The following is a 27,471-nucleotide window of genomic DNA, read 5'->3' as shown; positions in this document are numbered from 1 at the left end:
TTTGTTTTGTGGTTCCAGAGCCCTGATGTTGTTGTTCCAAGTGGCAGATGAAAAGATGTGACATCACCACCAGGGAGAGCTAGTGCAAACCCTGAAGAAGAAAAGGCCCTACTTCCTCTCCCCGTTTCTCCTGTTCACTCCGCCCATTACTTTGTTTCCATGAATTGCATCGGGTTATACACTATTTACTGTCTGGTTTGCTTTTTACTGCTTAACCTGGTTCTCACGTCTGGATTGGACAGCGGTGTTAAGACAAGACATGTTGATTGCCCAATTCCTGCAGGACACAGCTGTCAGTGTGTTGGAATGGAACTGCACAGAATTAAAAGCAGCAGCTTAAGTGCGGAAGTTGGGCTACAATGGATCATATAAAAATCAACCCCAAAAGGCATGTTCATATGTCTTAATAAAAAGTCATATAGAGAAGATACCCTTCACCATCTGGACCAGCAGTGCACGCAGACAGATACCTAGGGAAGATTAACAGAAAATGAACAGATGCATAGAAACTCACAATCAACCTGGATACAAACAACTACACAAACAAACAAAAAAGAATAAAATCACACAACAAAGCATCCGTGTGAGTCTGGTTTTAGATGTTATCAAAAATGTATGTTAAATGCTAAAAAAAAAATAAAAATAGCTCAATATTTCAGCAACTAAACATAAGAGATTCTCAATAAGTGGCTCCACTGTTTAATTTCATGTGGGATGATTGCTAAAACTGAACTGGGCTGCACTGATCTGGATCTTAACCTTGACTGGACCCTGACATGTCTCTGGAAAACACACATATATGGGGTCGTTTGAACTGAACTGGTTTCTTGTGGACGCAACTAAAAACTGGACCATAAGGAGCCTGCTCCAGAACTGGATGCTATGGAGTTTGCTGCAACTGGATTAACATGGACTAGCGTAGACAGATGTGTAATCTACTGGACTAGCATGTGTATCCACCTGCTCTGGCCCAACATCTACTGCTTTCCACTGGATTGGACAGCTGAGGACCTTGAGGTCAGGCTCTTCTCCAGGCCAACAGAAAGAGGTGAGTACTATAGTGATTAGCCTATTAACCTGACTGAACAAGTGGCCAAATGCTACCTTCTCTCACCCAAAGACCTGGTGGTATTAATTAGTGTGACATATGGTAACCCACCGCCAGTCACCTTTGCCATCCACCAATTGTGTGTCCTGCCTCATTTAGGACAAACTTACACTTTGTCTCTGGCTGTGACTGGTCTGTAATCTAATGAGGGTGCCATTTTACTAGTGTCATGTAATTGCTGTCAGCATGACTATTAGAGAGCCGCCCTACCTGAACAATCTGCCGTTTCTATGCTCCACTGACGGCTGCACAACGGGCAACAGGAAATGCATCCTCCCTCCTGTTCGGCGCAGTGCTGTCTTATAGTTTCAGAGCCCTTATCTCACCCTCATCTCTCCCTCTCCTCTTCCTTTTCTTCGTCCCTCTCCGTCCATCAGATGTCTCTATCTCTTTTTTAGATCGAAGCAAAGTAAAATCTGGTCAACTGGACGTAAGTTTATCTTGAAGACGTTTCACCTCTCATCCGAGAGGCTTCTTCAGTTCTAGTGAAGAGTGTGGAAACTCCAGCTTATAAACCTATGTGGGAGTGGTCAGTGCTATTGTGGTGGAAACAACCCTCCCGAGACTCACCTGGCCTCCCCAAACGACAGTCGTTGTGCGGTGTCAGGGAGTTTCAGGGGTGGTCGTTAGGGAGTTTCACCGACCACTCAGATGCTAATGGGCTGTGCTGGCATCAGCCGTTCCACATGGGTCTTTCAGCTGAGCTCTTTGGGGAAGCTTTGAAAGGACTTGGTTGTAAATAGGTGAAAGGAAATGTCGCAGTCCACCTCCTCTGTTCAAAGATGGTTTCTCTATCCTGACGTGGATGGCTTCTTTAACTCCTCTTTCAAACCATCTGTCCTCTCTGTCGAGGATTTGGACATGATCGTCCTGGAAGGAGTGGCTTTCCTCCTTCAAGCCACAAGTTTTAAGTGCACTTAAAACTTGTAGCTTCCCAGACTGGACCTTTGTAAAATCCTCTTCCAGGTCCAGAAAGGAGGAGAGCTCCAGGAGGAGGGAAGATGAAGAAGGCAGGAGAAAAAACATAGTGATCCCCTATGTGGCAGGGGTTTCTGAGAAATTAAGGAGAATCTATAATAAGCACCGCATCCCTGTGTCTTTTAAACCAGACAACACTCTGAGACAAAGACTGGTTCACCCCAAAGATCCCACCCCTCACAGCCAGAAAAGCAATCTGGTATACGCTGTCAGATGCAGTGAGGCCTGCACGGATCTCTACATAGGGGAAACCAAACAGCCCCTCAACAAGCGCATGGCCCAACATAGAAGAGCCAACTCTGGAGGACAGGACTCAGCGGTTTTCCTCCACCTCAAGGAGGAAAGCCACTCCTTCCAGGACGATCATGTCCAAATCCTCGACAGAGAGGACAGATGGTTTGAAAGAGGAGTTAAAGAAGCCATCCACGTCAGGATAGAGAAACCATCTTTGAACAGAGGAGGTGGACTGCGACATTTCCTTTCACCTATTTACAACCAAGTCCTTTCAAAACTTCCCCAAAGAGCTCAGCTGAAAGACCCATGTGGAACGGCTGATGCCAGCACAGCCCATTAGCATCTGAGTGGTCGGTGAAACTCCCTAACGACCACCCCTGAAACTCCCTGACACCGCACAACGACTGTCGTTTGGGGAGGCCAGGTGAGTCTCGGGAGGGTCGTTTCCATCACGATAGCACTGACCACTCCCACATAGGTTTATAAGCTGGAGTTTCCACACTCTTCACTAGAACTGAAGAAGCCTCTCGGATGAGAGGTGAAACGTCTTCAAGATAAACTTACGTCCAGTTGACCAGATTTTACTTCGCTTCGATCTACGATGACCTGAATGAATGAGAACCTACACAGACATCTCTTTTTTACACCTGTCTGCCTTAAAATGTGGTGGAGAATATGATTTTCTGGAAGATGATATGGTTATGAATTAACACCACAGCCTCATGGATTCACTTTTCCTGTGTGGAACATGGTTTCGTCACAGACAAGGCTGATGATTTGGGAAAATGACAGGGAACTGCACAATAATGTTGTTAAGTAGTCAAATTAAAAAAAAAAAAAAAACTTCCGGACTCTAAATTGTTTGGACTATTTGGTGATTATGAATTCATTTTTTTAAACTGTAAACATAATTACACCATTACGTTGCAGAGGAAAGGGAAGCAACAACAAAAACAAAACTCAGGTGGATTTTGTAAAGGAAGTTATTTTTTTTATTTAGTTTTTACAATAATTTAGACGTGGATGAGCAGTTACTGTATGGTATAAAAAGGGGCCTGCAGGGTAAGGCTGAAATCAAAGAACAAATAAAGCCTAAAATTATATTTCAAATCTGAGCTGGATGTAATAACATCCTAAAAAAAGAAAATGCATTTCATTTGACCTGTGGCAAAACCAAAAACACACTGAAAATTGCACCCCATTGTCTGTGTGTCTAGACAGTGCTTATATAAGGAGAGACATTCCAAAGATTCCATGTGCTGCTCATGTGACATCAGCTCCATTAGCCTCTAACTTGGCCACATGCACCTGCTGGTCTCCTGACTGAGAGGACTAGAGGATCAGGACTAGAGGACTTGGCCAGGTGTTCTATTGACATTTTCAATATTGTTCAGGGAATCTCAGATTCAAATTGGCATAAAGCATACTGGCAAAGCCACTGGTGGAGGGCAGTGCCAACCGAGACTGGAGTACACACTTTCTAATAGAAATTCCGTATCAGACCAACCAGAACAGTTCTGCTCCTGCAGTTACACTTTTGAACAATGTTCCACCCAAGTTGCAGTATTTGTCTTCAAGAGGCCACATGTAACTGAGCTGGCCATTGCTAAACAAACAAACCATGAAGGCAGAGGTGCACACATCTGCATCATTTATGGACTCCTTTAACAACAAGAACCAGATGCTACATTTATGGAATAAAGTTACTGAAGGCCAGCAGATGATTGTTATATTACAGTCACCACAAACACAACAAGACAAAAATACATTGGCAAAATTTCCAGCAAATTAATTGTATTCGATGTAGCCTGAATCAAGTCAATAAGTGGAAATTTAGAACATGACACTCCAACACTGGCTTCGAACTCTCTGCTGCCACCAAGTATCTACAGCTGTCGAATGCAGCTCAGGCTCGACCGCCTGCTGACCGCCGTTGCATCATTGCATCTCAGCAGTGGGAAAGGCAGCCATTAGAATGAGTAACATCTGTACAAGCTCATTGGTCTCTGTTATGGTGGCAGTCGGGGTATTGCACAGCACTGTGTTCACATCCACCAGCAGGCTTTGTGATGCTACTTTGGCAATGAGCCATGAAAGCTGAGCCCAGAGGTCGACTGTGTTTAGTCTGGCCATGATGCTCAGATTCTCACTTGCACCTCTTCAGCCTTGATAGGGTGTGTTTGTGTGCGTGTGTGTGTGTGTGTGTGTGTGTGTGTGTGTGTGTGTGTGTGTTAAATAGAGGCCACAGGTACCTCATATCCAATATAATACGGTGACTCAGTGGTCACCTCTGTAGCCTCACAGCAAGAAGGTCCTGGGTTTGAACCCTGGCTGTCAAGGTCTGTTCTGTGAAGAGTGTGAACATTCTCATGCCTGGGTCACTTTCCTGCAGGTGCCCAGGTGCCCCCCCCCCCCAATGTATGTTAGGTCGTTTCTCCCATCGGTGCACTGTTGTTTGCAGCCACTCACTGATCTTAATAGGATGGATTACATGCAGATGATGAATCTCATTTTACTTTCTACAATGACAGTAGATTCCTGCTTCTTCTTTAATATGACAGATACAAAATGAGAAAGGAATTGGGAAAATTATGGAAACATTACAAAAATGGATGGAACAGTGAGATAAAACAGGGATACACACTGTTTTTTTCTGTTTTTTATGCAGAGTTTAAACAGCAGCATGCATATTCACAAACACTAAAGTATGGGTGTTGGACAGAATTATAACAACAAAAGAAATACTGAGTCTGCACATCAGAAGCTGCTCCTTATTGCACCAGACTGATGAAGGGCCCTAAATGTCACACATGGGATGAACCATTACAACATCTATTTCAGTCTTTCTTTAACCAGAAGGGTAACCTTGGACTTTATGCTGTTTAGCAAAATGTTTGTTCCAAGTTGACTGCACAGTTTTACAGGGACACTTTTAATGGCAAATGTCTTCAATTTTGATTTATCATTGAATAACAAAGTGTCACCCTCATTGCTCTTTCGGTAATAATAAAAATGAATGACCGAGTCAGTGATTCTGGTCCGGTACACAGATTAGGTATCAAGGGCACCTCGATCATAGTGATCATTTTGTATACAGTTACGATGGTAACTATTTTGTGTGTGTGTGTGTGTGTGTGTGTGTGTGTGTGTGTGTGTGTGTGTGTCCGTCCTCTGCAGGACACCATCAACAGTATGAGCATCATTACAGATGTCAGACACCAGTTTGTGTTTTAGATCAAGATTTCTTCACTGTCAGAGCCCACAGCCATTTGTCCATCTCTTCTTCACACCCATACACACACACACACACATAGAAAAATGCGACATAAAACATGTACACAAACTAAAAGCATATCATAAAAATAGATGTCATATGATAAACAGGTCTATAAATTGCAGTTGCGTCATAAAGTGCCCTTGGTTGTGTTTTAAAAGTTAAAGGAGAATACTTCAGCCTTATCCAAGTCTCTTGGTGCACGTTGCAGATGGATGCAGTTTTATTTCACATAAAAGGTTTACAGTTGATGGATCCAAATTCTTAGTGAGTCATTTAGATAGATTTTACCCAGCAGCCATTTAATATTTAAGGAGGGAATTGCAGTGAAAAGGCAAGATATTTAATTAGTTTGATCACATTTTTTACTATCAATATGACTGTCATAAAGATTAAATTGATTCTTGTAACTTTTTAGAGTAAAACTTATAAAGCGGATTCCCCTGTACCCTATTACCTGTGTGTCTTGTGTTCTATAAAAAAAAAAAGTCTTCCATAAAACATATGATTACCACTTTTGTAATCGTCTCCTCATTAGCCTACATTTTTCACAATGACATACAACAGACCTGGGATGCTTCATTGCAAAATCTAGCACGTCAGATTGATTTACACCTTCCCGCTTCTAGTGTGACAGAAACAGGCTGCGAAATGTCTTTAAATAAGATCTGTGTAGTTGATTTATCAGGGCACGCCACTCAAGCAGGCTGTTATTAACACGTTTATGTCATATGTGGCTACAAATAAAAGTACCTCAAGCAATCTCAATGATACATCAAGATCATTTTGCAGGCGAGGAGAATAAAGGAAAAAAAAGTATGCTCTGTCTTCTCCAGAAATAAATCAAGGCTTTATTTCTAGTCATAAAACTGAATGAAGCTTGATAGATGCTCTGCAGACACCTTGATGATGGTGATGATGGATGACTGCTACATCATGTTGCCTCCTCCCTGACCTGATACTGTTGATTGCTCTTTCCTCCTCCCGTCCAGTTTGATCCTCCTCACACAGTCTCGTATAGTCACCAGTGCATATTCAGAGCTTATTATCTAGTCAGATTTATTTCCACCACGCATGATTGTGGATGTAGAGGGGGGTTTGAAGAGGTTAAGGTTACTGAGTCAATTTTCTTGAAAGTTTAAATTACCTCTTTACTTCTTACCCTTTTCGTGGATATATGGCCCCCCTCTAGTCAAAAAATGTGTTATTCATCAGGGGCAGGGCATCAGGTGCTCTGCAGAGACACCCGTAGGCCTGAAAGTGAGGTGCACTTTGCTTTTGACTAACTGACATGATGGCCCTCAGCCCTCTCTGTAGATCATCAGTAGTTAACTGTGTTTTCTTACACCAGCTTCATTAGCCGCTGCATGTACTGCACCTTCATGTGTTCACTCTTTTACACAGACAAGCAAAATATGACAGTGACACAGTATGTGATGGACTGCTCCAGCAGAGTTTAGAGCAGAATGCTGTTTTTATATACATTGTCAACAGTTCAACAGTCTGAGTCACAACATTTCATCTCTTTTATTTTGTGCCTGCCTCCTTTTAATTGCAGTCATTACTGCCAGTTGCATGATGTTGAGTCCAGGAATGTTTGTGCTGAAAGTTAAGACAAACCTGGAAATTGTGTCCATAGAATAATTCCATCAAATCTAATGATTGGATGAAATGCTGTGAGGCAAAGTTTGGAAACCTTAAGAATAGACTTCATTGTGAAGTATGTGACATCTTGTGTCCAGCATTCAATCTTGTAACTTGAATAATGTTGGTGTTAAATCAATTGATCACTTAGCTGGTGATTTGAAGCATCCATCCATTTTTTTTACCGCTTATCCTTTCAGGTCAGGGGGGCTGGAGCCTATCCCAGCTGACTTTGGGGGAGAGGCGGGGTTCACCCTGGACGAGTCGCCAGTCCGCCACAGAGCCAACACTTAGAGACAGACAACCATTCACACTCGCAATCACACCTACGGTCAATTTAGAGTATCAATCAGCCTCGTCCCCACTTGATGTCTTTGGACTGTGGGAGGAAGCCGGAGTACCACAGAGAACCCGGGACTTGAACCCGGAACCTTCTTGCTGTGAGGCGACAGTGTGAACCACTGCACCACGGTGCTGTGATTTGAAGCAATTATGTTATATTTAGCTACACACATTGCATGTAAACTGTCGCATGGTTGGATTTCGCTTGACGTGACAGCCTCCATCCGTGAAAATTTTTTGCAGCCGCATTTACAAGCAGCCCATAGCAGCCATTTGGTTCATTTCATCTCTCTTAATGGAATGATGAGAAATTCATAGAGCTGCGTTGTTATTGCAACCGTAATGTAGAAGGAATGCAGCATGGGCTCGTCCCTGGATGATGCGCTGCACTCGGACCTCAGTCGAAGCAACATGTCACATCTGGTGGCTGATGTGGCAGTAATGTAGGTACATAAGGCCATGCATACATTATTGACTATTCCATCCTGTTGAATGTCTCTCTCTCTCACACATGCACTTACATATTTAAGAATGACCCTGGGACTTGCAGCACATCACTGCTGGAACCTGAAGATTACAAAACGTATTCAGCTGTGTTGGACGGAGACTGAAAAGAAGAAGAGTGTACACACTGAGTCTAAATGCTTAAAAAAGTCTGTGGAGGTGTGCATCCACAGCCAATGGTGGTGTAGGATGATCACATGACAAGGCAAACCATGGTGGTTGGTATGGACACAAAAATCAACTTCTTCCTCATTACACATTTTCTCTACTGCTTCCTCTTCCCTTTTCTTTTCTTCTCGCCAGTCTAGTCGAGCTCACTTGCTCTGCTTCGATTGGTTGTTTTTCACTGTCAGGTCCACTAAACTTCCTCTCTTATATTACATATTTATGTTGATAACATACTGTTGGAGAGCTATTGTAACATTGATTTGCTGTTAGGCTGAGAGGAAAAAATGAAAGAGTAGAGACACTTAGGGAAGAGAGAACGTTGAGGGCTGCATGAAAGCATCAATATATACAAACGATGATTAAAAATTTGTGGAACTGTTTATGGTCACAGTCACTGCTTGGAGTGGCGACTTGTGGCAAATCAGAAACACAAGTCAAAACATAATCATCTTGACTTGGAAATGCGACGGTTGCAGCCAGTAATCACACACCCTTCCACTGCTGCTATATAGATGCAAATATTGGAGGGAGCTGAAGGCTGCTGTGTCTCTTACAAATGTGAAAGGGTGAGTCAGTAGAGGAGGCGCAGCAGCTATGGTGCTATTTGAGGAGATGGGAGTGACGTTGTTTGATGTCGTTACGTTGGGTTGATGTGTTGGTAGCATGTCGTTATTACCTCTTCAGTATATTGTTGATTAATATGAAGACTTGAGCTGGTTGGGACTGAGTCTGTGCAAATACAAAAAGACATACATCAGATTTTCGTTTGTTGTACTACCGTGATTTCAGAGTTTCTTCTGTAAGCTCCTCAGTAGTTACTTTTACAGTACAAACAGTAAAAATGGCTGACAAATAGTCTTGAGTGTCACAAACCCACTGCATGACACTCATGTCACTGTCATAATTTGATGTATTTAGCATATTACCTTAAGAAAGTTATGTATAATAAAAGATTTAAGTATAATTAAACTATTTATCCACCTTCAATCTAGTGGAGGGCCAACAATGTCATCCTAAATGTGGCCTACACTACGCTTACTCTTTTGCTTTTTAAAGAATGGTAAATCCTTCTGAGCATTGTGCCTCTCTGCAAAATTAGCAGAATTTAGTTATGTCTGACATTTTTGAAAGCCTAGAAGAGCCTATTCTTCATATTCTTAGCTGAATTTAGAAACAAATATGAGTCCAAGAAAACACTGCTCCCTTTTACAGAGTAGAAGTATGGTGGTAAATCCCACAATATATGCAATGTTTACCAAACTACCTATTAAACATATTAATGCAGTTGTGAATGGGAGAGTTACTGATCAGAGCAGGGAGGTGAATAGGAGATGGATGGATGGATGGGAAAGGTATCAATATAAAAGCAGGTAGACATTGAGAATATACAGGATATATGTTTCCGTATATACTGTATTATGCAAAGTATGAAAGAAAAAGAGGGCAAAGCAAGGTTTAGGTAGAGAATAAAGATTTGCATACATGCACTTGTTCAGCTACTGTAGATATGGTTTCTGCTTTGTATAGATGCAATCTTATCACATATTGAAATGAACCGTCAGATAGAAATAGAGGAGAGGCTGTACAAGATAAGCAGCTTTATATATATATGTATATTTATATATATATATATATATATATATATATATATATATATATATATATATGTGTGTGTGTGTGTGTGTGTGTGTGTGTGTGTGTGTGTGTGTGTGTGTGTATAAGTGAAAATTGGGTGGAAAGGGAAATGACAAGGATTATAAAAGGGAGGAGGAGAGTAAATACGAAGCTAACGAGCAAAAAAGAGTAAATGGGATGAGGAGACACAAGACAAGGTAAAGAGGGGAAACAGAGGGAAAGCAGTGAGTGGGATGAATGAAGGATTACTGCGTGTGTGTGTGTGTGTGTGTGTGTGTGTGTGTGTGTGTGTGTGTGTGTGTGTGTATACATATTGTGCACCAGTTGCATTGTGCTCTGAGGTGTTTTTGGTCCCTCTGAGAGGAAACGTGATGGTATGAAAATAGATGCTAAAGCAGCATATCACATACAGTACAAATTTATTTTTGTGCATCTTTATTGTGTGACTTTCTTTCAAATTCACCGAAACATGTTCAGTGAGTCAAAATGATTTTGTTTTTACAGATCTGGTGAACTCCTGTTGATGTGTGTTCATTTGTGAATACTGAGTCTTTGTAGTGAATGAACTATAAGTGACTCTCACTCAAACCCACGTAAGAGCAACACCTGGAAAGCTGTGAACCTTCACTATCCTAGAGTGGCCTTGATAAATTTATATTGAAGAAGATTAATTTTAATATTAATAATTTTCCTGCCAGTGTTAAGTGAAGAAGGAGTACTGAGTTATAGAGTTGAAAATCAACAATATCTTATTTTGTGACTGTGTATTACTCTCCTTCGAGCTGCTGTCAATTTATATATGTAATTGTTGCCTTGTACCCTCAAATGAGGTGATTTTTTAATATGAATTTTAAAGCCACAATCATGAACCACACATGACGTCTACGTTGAAATTCTTCATTGTACTTCATTCATGATTACGCTAATCTTGCTAATCTCTTTGCACCACTTCTCAACAAAGAAAGTAATGCGTCAGAGATGAAATGGAGCTGAATCTTGTGGAAGGTTTTTGTCAGCTATGGACTTTTTTTTTTTAATATGAGAACACATCTGTCAGATATGTGCATCCTGCAGCAGCGAAGCAGTGAAAGTGATTTAAAGTTCTGCCTCATATAATAATCGTTAACTGGCACTGAGAGCCTGTGATGCAAATGAGTGAGCAGTGATCATATTTATAGCCATGTTAAAAATTAAACACGATAGCAACCGAAGCTGGCTGACATTTAGTTATACACGGACTTGTAAAAGTCGATTGTGTTGCATCTCTGAGAAGCCTCTGTGTGTGTGTGTGTGTGTGTGTGTGTGTGTGAGTGTGTGTGTATGTGAGAGAGAGATTAGCATTGTATAGAGACTATAAGCCCCAGAGAGAGAGAGAGAGAGAGACTATAATTGGATGCTGCAGATCTGCCACTCAGCATTTCTTGATGTATAGCATTCATTACCTCCACCAAGGATTGCAGTTCGTCTGTCTGCTAGCAGGATTATCTAAAAACTACTTGGCTGATTTTTCACAAAACTTGCTGGATGGGCGGAGTTCTTGCCAAGGAAGAACCCGTTGAGGTTCTGTTCTGAAACTCATACTGTAACAGATACAAAAATGTTTTGCTTTTGTTAACATTGTCAGAAAAGACATTTGACTGAATGAATTGCCACGAGTGTTAATCAGCTCCCAAAAAGTTCTCACAACCACAATTTTTCTCACTTTACACTTTTCTTTGTCTTAGAACCTACAGGCAATAACTTTCCAAGCAGAAACGCTCTCACAGATTATTCTATAATGAGCCAACTGGCACGAGTAACCTTCAACTGCCCCATGGACTCAAATGTTAAGTGAAATCAGGATTTTCAGGACAGATAAAAGGGTTTCTCTTAAGAGCCTCTTAACTCACTGGATATTCAAAACATTTGACTCTACAAACATATCATTTATTCTGCTCTACTTAGAAGAGACTACCTGTTTCTATAGTAACAGTTATGGCAATATATGCATTATCTTTGTCCATACTTTTGTGCCATAATTGGATCTTTTGGGATCCACTGCTCAGGAGGCTATCTCGTCCCTTATTCAGAGCCTCCTTACCCCACCGGATGCATGTTACTATGGTCTCCTGTTCAATTTCACTCTGACTGCATGAGATGTTTCTTTTGTCGCTCATATTTCAGTGTCAGCATTGTGGTTTAATTCTACCAGTCTAGTGTTCAGTGCTTGAAAACTCAGCACTTCATCATCTTGACACCTCTGTCAATCTAACTTCTATTTGGATTTATGTTAAAACCCCTTTTTTTGTTATAATTAAGGGTACAATGGGACAAGTTGTATGAATCCATGCTGCTGCTGCTTCTATTTATATCATAGTATTCAGTTGTTAATTCTCATTAAAAACAAAAACAAAACAAACAAAAAAAAAACATAGTATTCTTGTCTCTGGATGTTTTCAGTGATTTCTCTGGAAATAGTGCTTGGACCTCGGTGGAAGGCTGCTCTCAGACTCCACTAGGTAAATACTAAACTCCCTCGCTCTCTATATCTTTGTCCTTTTTGCCTTACAACAGCTTCACCAGCTACAAAGAGCCCGAACCATTTGATGTATGGGGCCCATTCAGGATGTAGGTGCTAACAAATGGGACGGAAAAGAAGATTACACTCATAGCAACTTAAATATGGTCCCTCAGACTATTTTAAAATTTATTTAAGGTATGCACTGGTGTGGTACACATATTTTTCCACTTCCTAATTTATCATAAGTCCACCCTAGATATAATGCTCTTTGAATATCGCACAATGCCTGATAAGTGACACATACTGGAAAGTGTTAATGAAATGCATACTTAATCAGTGGTTGTGCTGGCCTTCACACATCTATCAACTGGAGGGACTTTGAATTAGCCCCCATCCACTCTGTCAGCAGAAACCCTCGTCTCTCTGGAGGCAGGAAATTATACACATGGTGTTGGATTAAAAGTCATGTGCAGGTTCAAGGTTTTGGCTTCAGCTTGGCTGTTTTACTGCTAAATTGGCAGCTTTACACCCGAAACGCTGATGCTGTTTATTTGTGTTTGGAGAGAATGACATGATTGTGGCACTCTGGAGTGTTGCATTTGAAGACTAGAGGCTTTCAGGTTTTGGAAATATAAAGTGCTCTCCAGTGCCCTGTTGGTTTATTGGCAAATTCTGGGCGTTAAGCAAGTAATGATATCAGGAGTAACAGAGTGAAGTTAGTGAGAAAGAGGGGTTTTGTTTTAAAATGTCAGGGTGAACAAAGCTATGCAGTTAGTGAAGTCTGGGGTGTTAAATGCTCAGTTTACTGCAAGATGATGTCACTGCTTAGGTTCAAGCAGGTTCATCATCCTTTTTTTTGTTGTATTTAGATGTTTTGTTCATTGTTCACAAGAACACAGCAAAATAGAACAGTCTTTAATCTGCAAGAAAGAGGCTGATGCAGAATAATTTGGGTTAAAAAGGAGCCAGAAACAAGAGCCACTAGAATGACAAGGAATAAGAGAAGAAGAAAAAAAAAAGGTAATTGAACATAGAGTTAATCTGTCCAGTGAGAACAGGTGTACAAGGACAGACATGATTGGCTTGGAGCATCTAACGAGGCTGATGAGGAACAGGTGAGAGTAGAAAGAGTTAAATTACTTATCTTCATGAAGTCCAACATGGAAATACTCCCAATGGCACGGTTACTATGTATAGTATATTTTATCAAGATGTTCTGACCATGGTGGTGCAGTGGTCGGCACTGTCGCCTCACAGCAAGAAGGTTCTGGGTTTGAGTCCTGGCTCAGGCTGGGATCTTTCTGTGTGGAGTCTCCATTTTCTTCCTGTTCCTGTGTGGGTTCTCTCTTGGTACTCCTGCTTCCTCCCACAGTCCAAGGACATGCAATTGGGGACGAGGCAGATTGATACTGTAAATAGGTGTGAGTGTGAATGGTTGTCTGTCTCTATGTGTTGGCCCTGCGATGGACTGGCCACCTGTCCAGGCTATACCCTGCCTCTCCCCCAAAAGCCGCTGGTATTGGCTCCAGCTCCCCCCCAGACCCTTAACAGGAATAAGTGGAAGAAAATGGATGGTTCTGACCACTTGTTATATTAGTAAAATAAGTGAGGTTTTTAGATCGTCTTTAGTTTGATGCATGTCTATAAAACCATTTGTTCCACACCCCCAAGGAAATACAACTGAAACATTTTTCAAAAGCTTTGAAGCATTGTAGCTGCTGTCATTTTTAGCCTAGATGTGCAAATCGGATTTAAAAAGCTTTAATTATATTATGAATTTACTTAAGGTAAAAGTAAAGACTTGATCAGGGAGCAGAGGTTTTGGAGCGAGTAGGTTCAACTTTTTTCATTATTCTGATGGAGATCATACAGCTGTTATCTACCAGATTTAGTATAGCCATTATAGTCCTCCAGGGAATTTGTTTTCAGTCCTGATAAGCACTGCACAACATGCAGATATACTGTATAGACTCATCGGATATCTGCTCCCAAACTGTCTCCAAGGCTGCATCTATATAAGGTTCGTAAGGCCACGGAGGAAGAGACACAGAATTTGTATTGGAGAGATCTGTAAATGTGTCCTGACAGCAACGATGTAAAATGTGGTTTGAGGGGGTGATCAGTGGCATTAACCATTGTGAGTACAGTGTGTGAGTGACGGTGGGTAGCAACTGCAACTGCACAACAGTGAGGCAACAGAGTTAACGGATGACACGGAGACTGTTCTGAGATCGTTTATGGACATCAGCGATGTGTTGATCAAAGTTGCTCTATGGAACAGAGACTTTCAAAGTCCTACTGGGGCTTCAGAAGGTGCAGATGTGGCTTGGTTAATGGGAAGTGAAAGAATATGACATCAGTCATTACATAGTTATCAAAAAGACAGTGCACAGTGGTAAATGTATGCAATTTGTTTTAAGTGGGGGGATTTTGCTGGTTTTCCTTGATTAAGATAAAGTTATGCAGGTGTGTGTCACTGAGATCCAGTGTCATGGCCCCAGAGGCATCATAGAACCCTGGTGAATCAGATATTGAAGTTGTTGGTTTCTGGCTCTCTATTTTACAGAAATGTATCTTTTTTTCAACCCAGTCCTTCACTTACTTTTAAAGTTTAAACAACTACTTGAGCTGAGAATTTTTTTTCCACATCTCAACGTCTCACATGGTGAGACTCAGTGGGTTTTGTGCAAGCAGCATGCATGTCTACATTACAGAGTGCGCTCACAGGGTGCAGTTGTCTCACTGGATATGGGATGTGTTTGAGTCCTCACTGACTCATTCAGTTTTTTAAGTGGAGCAGATGACAACTTTACTCAGGCCTGATGTTTTATCTCCACAGCAAAGAGGGAACCTTTAATCCCATCTTTATGATTTAATTGGTCAACAGAGGCCCTTCTTTACACTGCTACACGTCTTTGCGGAGGTGTAGTCTCTTATTACTTGGGCCTACTTCTCTTACTCAGGCCTGGTTTGGTGCTTCTGGAGCAGCAGTGCCTCCCTGCATCAGGGGATTGTCTGATGAATGTTGTCTGCTTGCAGGCCTCTGTGACATGTGGCCATTCACTGCATCGGTCCCATGTATCCCATTAGCAGTGCTTCTTAGAGGGCGAAGCATGTATGTTCACATTCTGTTGGCGATGCATCATTGCACCATTGTTGACTGTGATGAAATTATCGCCGTCAAGTATTCCCTTTGTGAAGGTGTCATCAAAGCACTTGAGTTAAGGGGTGGTGGGTGAGGGGCAGATTTAATTGTTTGGAGAGAGTAGAGAAAGAGCCTAAGGACAGTGTTGGCGGTGATGTCAAGGACATTGCTGTAGTTGTTCTCACAGCATGTGATCTGTTGCTGAGGAAAGAGGGATGCTGACGCAGGGAATTAATCTTGATTATCTGGTGGATTGTTTTGAAGGTGGAGCTGAAGCTGTCAGATGATTCTAGATTTTGGAAGAAGGATTGGTGAAAGCTTGGTTGGCCCTGTGTGGAAGCTGACATTTGTCTAGCTGAGGTCTGACAGGTGGTAGTGATGTTGTACAGGGTCATTTGTTACAGATACCTCACTGGAGTGAGTGACGCAAATGCTTACAATGTGGTTTTTGCAGGACTTGAGTAAACTTGTGCTTGCAGTCGTAGCTGAGACACTTTTAATTATTTGTTTTCTTTCCTGGGAACATGGTGAGAATGGGAAGAGCTGAGGTTAATGGAATTAAATCCTTTAAATCACCTAAGTTATGTAACATGACTATTTAAGGAGCTACAGCCTGGAATCCCAACTCATTAAGAAACAGCCCTTTTTAAACTTAATGTGACAATTTTTACATCGTAATATCATGACTATTAATGTTATTATTGTGAAAGGATACCTGCAGGGTATAACAAATCATTTAACCTCCCTTTTCAGCCTTATGAGAGTCTGTGTGTCTTCTGTATCCAGTCATTTTCTTTTCACACCAATCGATAACATTAGCAATACTTTATGCCACGTATTCAATGAGCAATCTGAGAATAGATTCAGGTTTCCCTCAAGAGGAGGGCCTCACTTGTTACGTGACAGCTAATCATTTAAACATGCTCACATTATGTTACTCAGGAGCCCAGCAAATGTTAGAACCTTCAATCTATAGTCACTTAGTACAATGCAGATAAACTGTATGAATTTTGAGGGCAAACACTGAAGATGCTTTGGTTCATGAAACCTTTGTTAAAGTGACAAAGAAGCAAAAAATAGCAACAAAGTCCCCTTGAACAACAGCTCCTCAGAGACAATTTTTTAAAATAACTCCGTATCGAGGTTTCAGGATACTGAAAAACAAACTAAAAAATGTCACCCGACCTTCAATTGGCATGAGAATGATATAACTGAATGTTCTTTTCTCGAGGAACTTTCTCCTAATGCTGAAGTACTGTATAGTAATTAAAGGCTGCCGCTTAAATCTTTGTTTGGGTTTGTTTGTGTGTTTTGCTGGCGATAATGACACTATTTGTATTTTAATGGGAAGACTAATATCCCAGGTTTTGAATAACGTGGTTGAAGTGTTCAAACATAAACCAACAGCAATGTGAATTAATTTCTCTTCCTCTTTTTTTTCCCCCTCTTTTGTTTCAGAACCAGTGACCGTGAAGAAAGCCACATTTTGGATGTCAAAAGGAAAAAAAAAATAGTAGCAGGGTACCAGTTTCAGTTCTGATATCATCTGCCATTTCTATCATCTTGACCTTTGCCCTCATCACTGTCACTATCATTATCATCATCATCATCGCAAGTGTCATCGCTGAGAAAGGTTGGAAAAAAATCAGAGTACAGACCTGAATGTGAAGATGCGTGTGTTACGAGTGATTCCGCACCACTGGCATTGTTGACAGCTCATTGGGGTCGCTGTACATCTTCTGTATCACATCGTCATTATCACCGTGAACTGCATTATGTGCACACAGCATGAGTGACAACACATCACATCCCTTGTACTATTTGAAAAGACTTACATCTATACATCTCTAAGAGATAAACGCTAAATGATCAGAATCTGCCTGGTGCTCTCTACTAACATCTCTTTCATGCTTTGGCCTCAGTATCGGGTTATATAATGTGTGGTTAATCAGTGCCATCTAAAATATGTACTGTGTATGTGTGTGTGCACGTAATTGCACTCCAGTCCTCCCTGTTGTCCCTACTGTTATCATCATTAATATCATTATTATCATCATCATCATCATCATCACTGTTGCAGCTCCCTGCAGAGATGTGAGTTTTTAGAAGAGCAAATAGACGGAGAACCTCGAACCTTTTTATCTTTCTCAGAAGAAACACACCCAAAAAGAACACAAAGTCTTTGTCTCTCACCTTCCCCTCTGTGTACCCCTCACTCTTTCTTTGGGCTTTATCTTTTGTATGTGTACATAAAGCAATTTCAAATCTTATAGTTTTGTACATGTAATTTTTATGGTGTGTGGATATTTTTAATAAAATAAAACAAAATGAAGTTCCCCTTGTCAGGCTGCCTTGTTTGTTGTTTCTCTCCTTCTGTCATGGTCCTTTATCTTCCTATTAAAGAATTCTTCATGAACCTATTTTTAAAAATCTACAATTTTAAACAAACCTATCACTGAAGCTAAGAGCTTTAGCTTGTTCACTATAATTGTAAAGTGTGTGTGTGCGCCACATAGCTGAATAAGAGTTTTATCTCTGCAATATGTTAATTATTGTAACTGAGGCTTATGCGCAGGGTGGATGTAAATATAAACATAGTTTGTAGATAAATATAGAGACAACAGTTGCATTGGGGTTTTTTTTTAAGTACTTAGGTGCCCTACAGCAATTTAATTCCTTTGTGAATTTCAGCTCTGTTGCTTTTTGTTTCTTAATGTAATGCCAGGTTGACCTGATGTGGAGGTCCAGGCTCTGAGTGGGATCGTACCATCTGTTGCAGGATTCATTATATTTATCTTCACTAAACATAATTGTCTATGACTCAGCAAATTAATTGTGCAGCCTGCCTATCACACCAAAACTATAGCAGATCGATCAGATCCCTCAGCAACTGTGTTGTGTGTTGAATAACAATCTGCTCGTGCTTCTCAGAACTAAGAACATCAGTTGTTCTTGCTGAATTCCAGACTCCATTTGCAGGAATGCAGCTCCACTGCTTCCTGCATATACTCTTTCTTTCAGCTCTCCAGAGAAGAAAATGCCCTGGTTTTTCATGTTGACTTTAGAACACACTCTCCTAGTTTTGAGTTTCCAACTTTGTCTCCAAGGTGGAGGAATGAGGTTCTGGTTTAAAGTCCTAATCCGACCGAACCTCTTTGGACTGAGGGCACAGTTGCTTCCTCTGGGATGATGGCACTCCACCAAAAATCTCCTAATTTCAAGGAAAGTCAGTTGGAGTTGTCTTTTGGTTTGCTGCGCTCTGTTTCCATGCATTTTACTACAAATTAGGCTTTTTGCTGTGTACCCTTTGGCTGGACGGTAAGTATTACTCTGTTGCAAACGTGGTGACCTTTAGTGTAAACCAATTATAATGTGAATGTTAGAAAAATCCAGAGTACAAAATTCCTTTTTATGTTAAATTCCAGTTTTATGGCAAAGCGTTAAATCTTATGTGAGATCAATTTAAAAGGAGAAATACTTCAAACAAAACTCTGATCGTCACCTCCGACAAGATCTAAAAAGTATTAATTGGAAAAAAAATCTGCAATTTGTTTTCCAAACATATATGGATAAAGCAGGAATTTGTCTGTAAAAATCTTCTTAACGCGATTTTGAAACTTCCTACATTTCTCTCAGTGCTACAAATGAACATCCAGCTAATTTATTTGTCATTTTTACTACTTTTAATGTTATTTTCCTCTGCCACCCTTTTGGCTTCATCAGTCCCCAAAATGAGCCTGAGTGCTGCATTTTTTCTTCCATACTTCATGGTTTCACAGGCTCATCTTCATTCATTGTTTAGCCTTAGAAACTATTTTAGTGCGGTCTTGTCTCCACATTTAACTTTCCATATATGTTTAAATTTTAACCAGGGTTATTAAGTATGGCGGTATGGTCCATCATACTGCACAGCTAAAATAGTCTGTGCCTGAAGCAGGGACAGCAGCTGTCTACCAAAACCCACAGGTAGGTGTTAAAAAATAATTTCACCATTGCATCATTCCCCTCAGTCTGTGTGGCTGGAACGGCAAGTTAATATGCAGTTCAACTGAAGTTTAACTGCTGCACGATTAACAGTGTGCTGAACCCAGTTGTGAACGAGCACCAATCCGGCTGGAGAGCGCTGGCTCAGCAGGCCTGACAGAGAAAACAGGCTGAGTGAGTGAGCGAGCTGACAACTCGGTTCTCAGGTATCGTGTGAGGACAGAAGAAAGCCTGTGGAGCAGGAGAGGAATCAGGACGAGGGGAGGAGACGTGAAGAGGGGAGAGGGAAATTAGAGAAAAGTGAAGGAGAGGAGGAGGAGGAGAGGAGAGATAAGAAAAATGTGTGATAAGGAGCCAGAAGGAGAGGAGAGGAAAGTTAGCAAGATTAGTAATGCTGTTGATGCCAAATTCATACTCCACCTATGTCATGCAAGTAAGAAGTAGCATCAATTTTCAGCTCTTTATAAGTGGCAGGAGTGAAAATTTGTCCTCCTTAGCAGGTTCAATAACGATAAAGACGTTTGTAAAATGAGATAGAAATATGGCTTTTGGTGTCTACAAGTGATTTCTCATGTCTGATCATGTCTTTTTTCCAAATAATCTCCAGGTCTTTAGGTATTGTCCATCCGTCCATCCATCCATCCATTTTCTTCTGCTTATCTTGTTAAGGGTCGTGGGGGAGCTGGCGCCTATCCCAGCTCCCTTCGGGTGAGAGGCGGGGTTCACCCTGGACGGGTCGCCAGTCCATCACAGGGCCAACACATATAGACAGACAACCATTCACACTCACAGCCACACCTATGGTCAATTTAGAGTATCAATCAGCCTCGTCCCCTCTTGATGTCTTTGGACTGTGGGAGGAAGCCGGAGTCGCTGGAGAGAACCCACTTAGGCAAAGACAGAACAGGCAGACTCCACACAGAAAGACCCTGTGCTTGAGCCGGGGCTCAAACCCAGGACCTTCTTGCTGTGAGGCGACAGTGCTGACCGCTGCACCATGTGCCGCCCACTTTTAGGTATTGTATTATCTCAAATGGCTTGAAAAATTGTGCTGGTTGTCTTGGAGAGGACAGTGCCCATGGACCCTCCTTCTGTTTGGATATCACCCCTGTTGTAGATGTTCTAACATATTGATGAAGTGTGTGTTTAGGGATGCGAGTTGTACTTGCAGCAACTTCCATCTATCTCTCCTGGCAGTAATATAGATATAAGATTCAACTCTTCCACCATCTAGAAGGCATGTTGTGCTATCTCCAGCTATCAGTAATGATAGATTGATGATGGAGCTGGAAGTGAAGTGAGTCTGCTGCATCTGATGTGTCCCCTTGAGGCTCCTTCTCATGGGAATAATCCAGTGGAGGTTCAGCTTCTTTTTTGAGCTGGGATGGGATTTCCAAATCTCAAACAGGGTACAATCCTCCATCCCTTCTAATAAATGATCTTCAGTGAAGCACTTTCTGAACGGCACCAGAAAGAAGACTTCCTAGCACCACTCTCTGACTTATCCTTGGTGTTTGGAGGTCCCACGTTAAAGCCCAGATCTCCCTCGGGATGCCGAAAACCAGTGCTTCTCCTGTAACATCAGCGCAGGTGAGTAATATACATTCTGTCAGTTCCACCATACTGCCTCTATATTATAGACTCTACCTTGTGAACACTCTGTATGTTGTTTGTTTTGTTTCACACTCATGGGTCATAACACTGTGAAAATAGTGTCTGTCTCACTGGCTATGTGATGCAATCACACGGGCAGAATTCAACTCAGGCCCCTCTGTGCGCTTTCATCCATTTCAATCAGTAATATGTGTCTAGATTATAGACATAGCCCTTTAAGACCCATGGCCCCCAGCATTTACTGAAGAAAATGTTTATTTTGCAAGTAAAGCTCAGGTCACGCAGGGATGCATGAAGCTGGAGTGGACCAGCGTTGGGGGAAATCTTTGCCACAGTGTGTATGGAGGATAAACCAAATAGCTCTCAGAAGGCCTGCTTTACACTCAGAGAAGTTGGATTTATGATATATAACTAACAATGTAAGCTTTACAATAGTTGAAGTATTGTGTCTCCCTCTTGTTTCCTCCTCACAGTTGTTAATGACTCCTGTGAACATAACCTAAATCTGTCTGCTTCCTTCCCTCCCTCTGCTCCTATTATCTCCTCCTATCACTTCTCCTCCCCTCCTCTATTCCCCTCAGCCCCTTCTGCTTTTCTCTTCCTCATTCTCCCCTATCCTCCAATCCCCTCACTTCTCTCTCTCTCTCTCCTGCTCTGTATTTTCTCTAAACTTCAACACCCAATCTCCTCAACACAAATTCATTCCGTCCCCAGATCTTCTCCTCTTCCTTAGTTCTCTGCTCTTTCGTTGCTGGCAGCCATCCAATGCCTGATCAGCTCCCCTTCATTTCTGTATCCTTATTGTCCTTTACTCTTATCACCAAATTTATTCCCTCTCCATTTTTACCAGAAAAAAGTAGAATGAATGAGATATAATGAAAAGAAAAGTTAAATATATCTTTCCTTACAGAAGTAGAAAGCTGGAATGACTTACATTACTGCAGCACCATCAAAGACACAAAAATAAATGGCAAGAAGATGAAGGAGGATTGAACAGTCAATGCAGGCATTATCTCTAGAAACTGTGACACCTGGGGTCTTTCGAGAAAGATCCTAATTCTAAAACTGGATTTATATGTCACTCTTAAAGCTCTACAGATACAGTACAGAATATGGAGCTGTACAAAGCTACTTAAAGGACGTAAGTATTTATTTCAAGATATTTCATTTTTTTCCCTCACATATTGCAAGCACCAACCTCAGGTTAGATTTGGAATGATGACGACAATGGAACTTGGTGTCCCCTAGAAAGACAAGTGAGGGGGCCTATTCGTACATAATTGGTTGTGAGCCAATTAAGGAGGGCTGCAGGGGTCATGATGGAGCACACTGCTGATCACCCCTCGTTGGGTCGCTCAGGTGCAGGTATCAGAAGACTAAAGATCCCAAACACCCGATGACACTGGCTTCATCACTGAAGATGAACTGAATTCACATTAGCTGGTGTATAAAAGATATATGATGTTAATGATAAGATTTTAATGAAATAGGAGTGAAAATTAGAGAGTGCCATGAAGTGTTTTGTCGACAGGCTGATGTATACTAACCACCACTGTTATCGGGATTATACAAGTACTTAGAAAACAAGAAGAACGACCATTTCAAACATAGTTTGATCCCTAACTAAGAATAAAGACAGAATCGGAGAATAGAGAATTACATTTTTATGTCAGGATTCTGACCCCATTAAAAAGCAATCCAATAACCTAACATAATAAAAAAAAAATAGCATTTAAGCATTGAAAAATGAGACCACAGTTGCTGAAAACAGTGGAACAAACATGCAGACAAACTAAGATTTGTTGCTTTATTAGAGATTTAAATGTACTCTGCAAGATGCTGCAATTCAGACCATCATCTTATTTACAGCGATACGCATTCATGTATTATCGGAGCACGTATTGAATTCCTGTCAAGGTTTCTTCTCAAGTTGATAAAATGTGTCTCCACACAGTTGGGCTGTCAGCAAGATGGTCTTCATAAAAAAATACAGCAAGTGCACAAGAACCTTTGTCACAGTGTCCTTGGCTGTTCTTAGTTTGAATTATCATCATGGTTGGAATGAATATTTCTTTCTGCAGCTTGTTAAACCTTGAAAGGCACAAAACAGACATTTTAATTGGTTACGAGACTACCCGCAAGGTTGAAGAACTCACATCTTGATTGGGTGGATTTTCATGAAACTTTGAAGCATTGAGTAAGTAGCCTTGAAAACCACACATCTCTCACACACAAACACAACATGGAAGTACATACAGCAAGGACACATAGGAAAAAGAGATGTCCTCACACGCATACAGAACATGAGGAATTCTGTTTGTGCACACATTCTCACAGAACCGCTTTTACTGAGGTAAATTTGCACATGATCATTAATATCGTCATTCACGGATAAGAGGTCCAAAAAACCCATCTGCTGTAGTTTCTCTTCAGAGATACACGAAGACTGACTTCCTGCATACTTAACAGATTATTTTAGCATTTGCTGAATGTGCCATTACAACTTGTTTAGCTCTTCCTTGGCTTACTGATAACGATGATCCAAACACTCTGAAGTGTTGTTTCATTATTGCTTCATTGTGTTCAAATATTTGAGGGGGCAACACACTTGCTAATGGGTGATGAAAGCAATTGTTTGCAATCAGAAGATCTCAGTAATTACAATAAGCAGTTTTTTTTTTACCCTTTTTGTTATAATCTTCTGCAGTCAGACATGTTTTAATGAGGACAGCTCACAGTGTCACAGGGAGATAAGTGAAAAATGGTGCTCTCCCCTGGTTTTATCTTAGCTTGGATGCACACCACAAGATCTCATCAAGTTTAGTTAAACTAATTAAACCCAAAGTTACTGTCCTCTCACAGCTCAGATTTTCCAGATGAGGGAACTGTTATGAGAAAGCCACACAGGGAAAACATTGTGATGGTTGAACTTTGAAAGATATTTCTGAAATTGCATCTGTGGAACTGCTTAATTGGGCCTAATTCTTGTCAAAGTGTGTTGTGTTTGTCCACACTTGGCAGGAAGTAGCAGGGGGCTGCAGTGTTCTGAATTTGCATATGAGGGTACAGCATAGAAATGTTTCCCGTTGTTGCAATATGCTGAGTTTGTTATGCACACTGAACCTCACTGTCTTGGGATTTCAGAGTGCACCTGATGTCACAACATCTGGGGCTACAACTGCAACACAAGGCCAATGCCATGAGTTAAGACCATTAACAAGTCCAATAACTAAAACTGGTGAATGCATGAATCCGCACTGTCATTATACATGTTATCATACATACTTTTTTGCTTTTCATGCATCATTACACACATATTGTGCAAAAAACAGCATGAAATAGATTGTGAGGTAACATTACTGACGCAGGAAAAGCGTGAAATGCATGGTCACATCACATGAAATGTCCTGGAAATTGGCCAGCAATTGAGATGCAATCCCATAATTAACATGTTTGTTTATGTCTTCCCCACAAATGTTCAAGAAACCAGACAAAATAATTCATGACATTTTGCACAACTAACATACTCAACGTAAAAGTCTGCAGTTGATTCTCTGAGCTAGTCAGAGTGAGGTCAGATATAAAGTCATTCAGGAGTTAATTCCTCTGCTCAACCTCCATGTAAAGAAATGTACTTCTCCCTACTTTGCTTTTGAGACTGGGTTATTTCAGGTCAGGTTTACACACTAGCCCTCATATTCTGGCCATGGAACTCTCAAATGTCGTGAAAGCAACCATTAAAATAAATTGGGTCTTGACCTGCTCCACCATAATAAGCTTAAGTTGTTGAATTCAACCATCTACAGGGAGCCAATTCAACTCTAATGGTTTTGGTTAATGGGAATTCTTGGGCGAGGATAAAGGATGGGGCTCATTATTGTTTCTGAGTTTTCTAAAGCTGATTTTATTTTGTTTCAGTTATGCTGCAGCAAGATATGTAGGTGTAATCAAGGCAGCTATGAACTAATGATGTTGCTAATGTCCTCTATGTGTCCTTCTTGTGGACTTTGATATTCATGCTGGATACTTTGTCTTTGAATGGACCTTCCAAAAGCGATAGAGTAGCAAAGAGTCACACACTGATCCATTCTACCTGTAAGATAGAGTGACTGACAACACAGTTGCTGTGCCTCTGTTCTGTTACATTCAACAGAAAAATGATGAACGCATTCTGATTTGCCTAAGTTCCTGGGAACTTTTTCACAACTTTTTGGAGCTTTACCAAGTTCAGCAGTTGCACATTGTGTTTGAGTTGTCTCAGACTTACCTCTCTCCCACAGTCTAAAAATGAGACAGCACTTTGATGAGAAAACTCACCGTGTGTTGGTCCTGTTGGCTCCTGTTTTCAGAGAATGTTTCTGACGATGTTGAGCAAAAGTTGAGTGACAGATAATGTGACTAGAACAGTTTTTCAAAGTATGGCCAAATCATAGTCATACGAATGAGGACAGCTTCCTGCCTAAACACTGACATATGAATATCTTTCGTGAATAACTGCTGAAGAATGTTGAGTGTGTAGCATCTCAACATGACTGTTTGACCCTCTTTTGGCCAGATTACAACCACAAGCTATCTGTTGACCTGGGAGACACCCAGGGTTGGAATGACTATCATTTATTTTGTCACTCATGCCCAGAGGTAGGCCGGTTTAGCATTAGGGGTCTTGCCTAAGAACCCTTACCAGATGTCCCCTTGCCATAGCCTGGATTTGAACCCCCGTCTTCCAGTATATATATATATATATATATATATATATATATATATATATATATATATATATATATATATATATATATATATATATAATATGGCGGCACAGTGGTGCAGTGGTGAGCACAAAGAAGGTTCCAGGTTCTCCCTGTGTCTGTGTGGGTTCTCTCCGGGTACGCCGGCTTCTTTCCACCGTCCAAAGACATGCAATTGAGGACGAGGCTGATTGATACTCTAAATTGACCGGAGGTGTGACTGTGAGTGTGAATGGTTGTCTGTCTCTATGTGTTGGCCATGTGATGGACTGGTGACCCGTCCAAGGTGAACCCCACCTCTCACCCGTAGCCGCTGGGATAGGCTCCAGCCCCCCGCGACCCTTAACAGTAACAAGCGGAAGAAAATGGATGGATGGATATATATATACAGTATATATATATATATATAGAGAGAGAGAGAGAGAGAGAGAGAGAGAGAGAGAGAGAGAGAGAGAGAGAGCTGGGCAAGTCATTTTGATTTCATAATAATCATGTTATAGCTGTGGTGAGGATTTGAAGAGGGAAAATAGCCAGCAGAAGAAGAGCATGAATGCAGCCTGCTGTGAATTAGCAGGAGCAGTGCTGTGCTCAGAACTTTGTTTACTTTGTTTGTATCCAATTTACAGAGACTCCGATTTTTTTTTCTTCATTTCATGCACAGAAGAGACCAGAAGCACACTATGACAAGATTGTTGTTGGTGTGTTGGTCAAGTTTATTGGCCATCTTCTGTCAGTGTTGACGAGAGATGGACAGGAAGTTGGACATGAAGAATTGCTGATGGTTGGTTTTGGCTCTAATGGTTTTTGACAGCAAAAGCCAGCTCCAATGTATTGTTAATGGAGAGCATAGAAGGGTAGAAAGGGGCCAGATCCTTGAAAATGATTTGCTGTCTAATTCAATCCTCTGCAGGGTTTCAGTAGAACAAAGTGACAAATGTTAAATATTTTATATTTTATATATATTTGTGAGATGTTTATAGATGACATATTTCACATGGCCTCTTGTTTTCTTTTTGTTTTTTAATATTATTGCACTTTTATGAAAGACATTGGAAGGAGAAGAAAATAAAAGAGCGGAAAGTTCAAGTATCACAAGTCATCAGAATTTAGTTAGAGGACAGCTTTATCAGAGGGATCCTAGGAAAGATTCTGATCAGCCAATCAGAGGAGAGATTAGACTTGGCAGAGGGGAGTTGATTGAGCTGTTACTGCCTGTGGATGAAGTCATCTCAGGCCACTTCACGTGTGTTTTCCGTGTGTGTGTGTGTGTGTGTGTGTGTGTGTGTGTCCCACACAGGCCATCATTTCTTATCTGCCATCAGCACTTACGCTGATCTTTCTATCTCGATATAGAACGACCGTATCTGTGGTCTGCCATCTGTATATCAATCTCAACACTTTGCTGCCTTTGAAACCATGAAGAAGCTGTTTAATTCCCAAGATCTTTGAAGAGGAGCCTATCATTTCTAGGGAATTAGATGCATTTTATTTGATATAATTCGTTTCAAGTTAAATGTAATTAAGTTATGTGAAAACTTTTTTCTCCATGCATAACTTTTACTTTTGTGGTGCATGCCACATATCAAGAATAACATA

The 27,471-nt window shown here is 41.0% G+C and overlaps 1 protein-coding gene across 3 annotated transcripts in view; it reads left to right on the top strand.

Moving 5' to 3' along the window:
• The window catches only part of LOC147254197 (leucine-rich repeat and fibronectin type III domain-containing protein 1-like protein), a 198,988-nt gene extending 181,157 nt beyond the window's left edge, over window positions 1-17,831 (top strand). For 2 of the 3 annotated variants that reach the window (XM_086215782.1, XM_086215781.1), the window contains 2 exons: window positions 19-1,048; window positions 16,991-17,831. In XM_086215782.1, coding sequence (XP_086071908.1) covers window positions 19-26 — 8 coding nt within the window. In that variant the 3' untranslated portion in view covers window positions 27-1,048; window positions 16,991-17,831. Of the gene's footprint in view, window positions 1-18; window positions 1,049-12,326; window positions 12,386-16,990 lie in introns of all 3 variants that reach the window. The other variant, XM_086215780.1, reaches the window with a different exon arrangement.
• Window positions 17,832-27,471: the final 9,640 nt, after the last annotated feature.

The sequence above is a fragment of the Aulostomus chinensis genome, chromosome 10, assembly GCF_037954235.1.
Source record: "Aulostomus chinensis isolate RoL2024-O1b breed Wild chromosome 10, RoL_Achi_v1.0, whole genome shotgun sequence".
NCBI lineage: Eukaryota > Metazoa > Chordata > Actinopteri > Syngnathiformes > Aulostomidae > Aulostomus > Aulostomus chinensis.
This window is presented reverse-complemented; position numbering and strand designations above follow the sequence as displayed.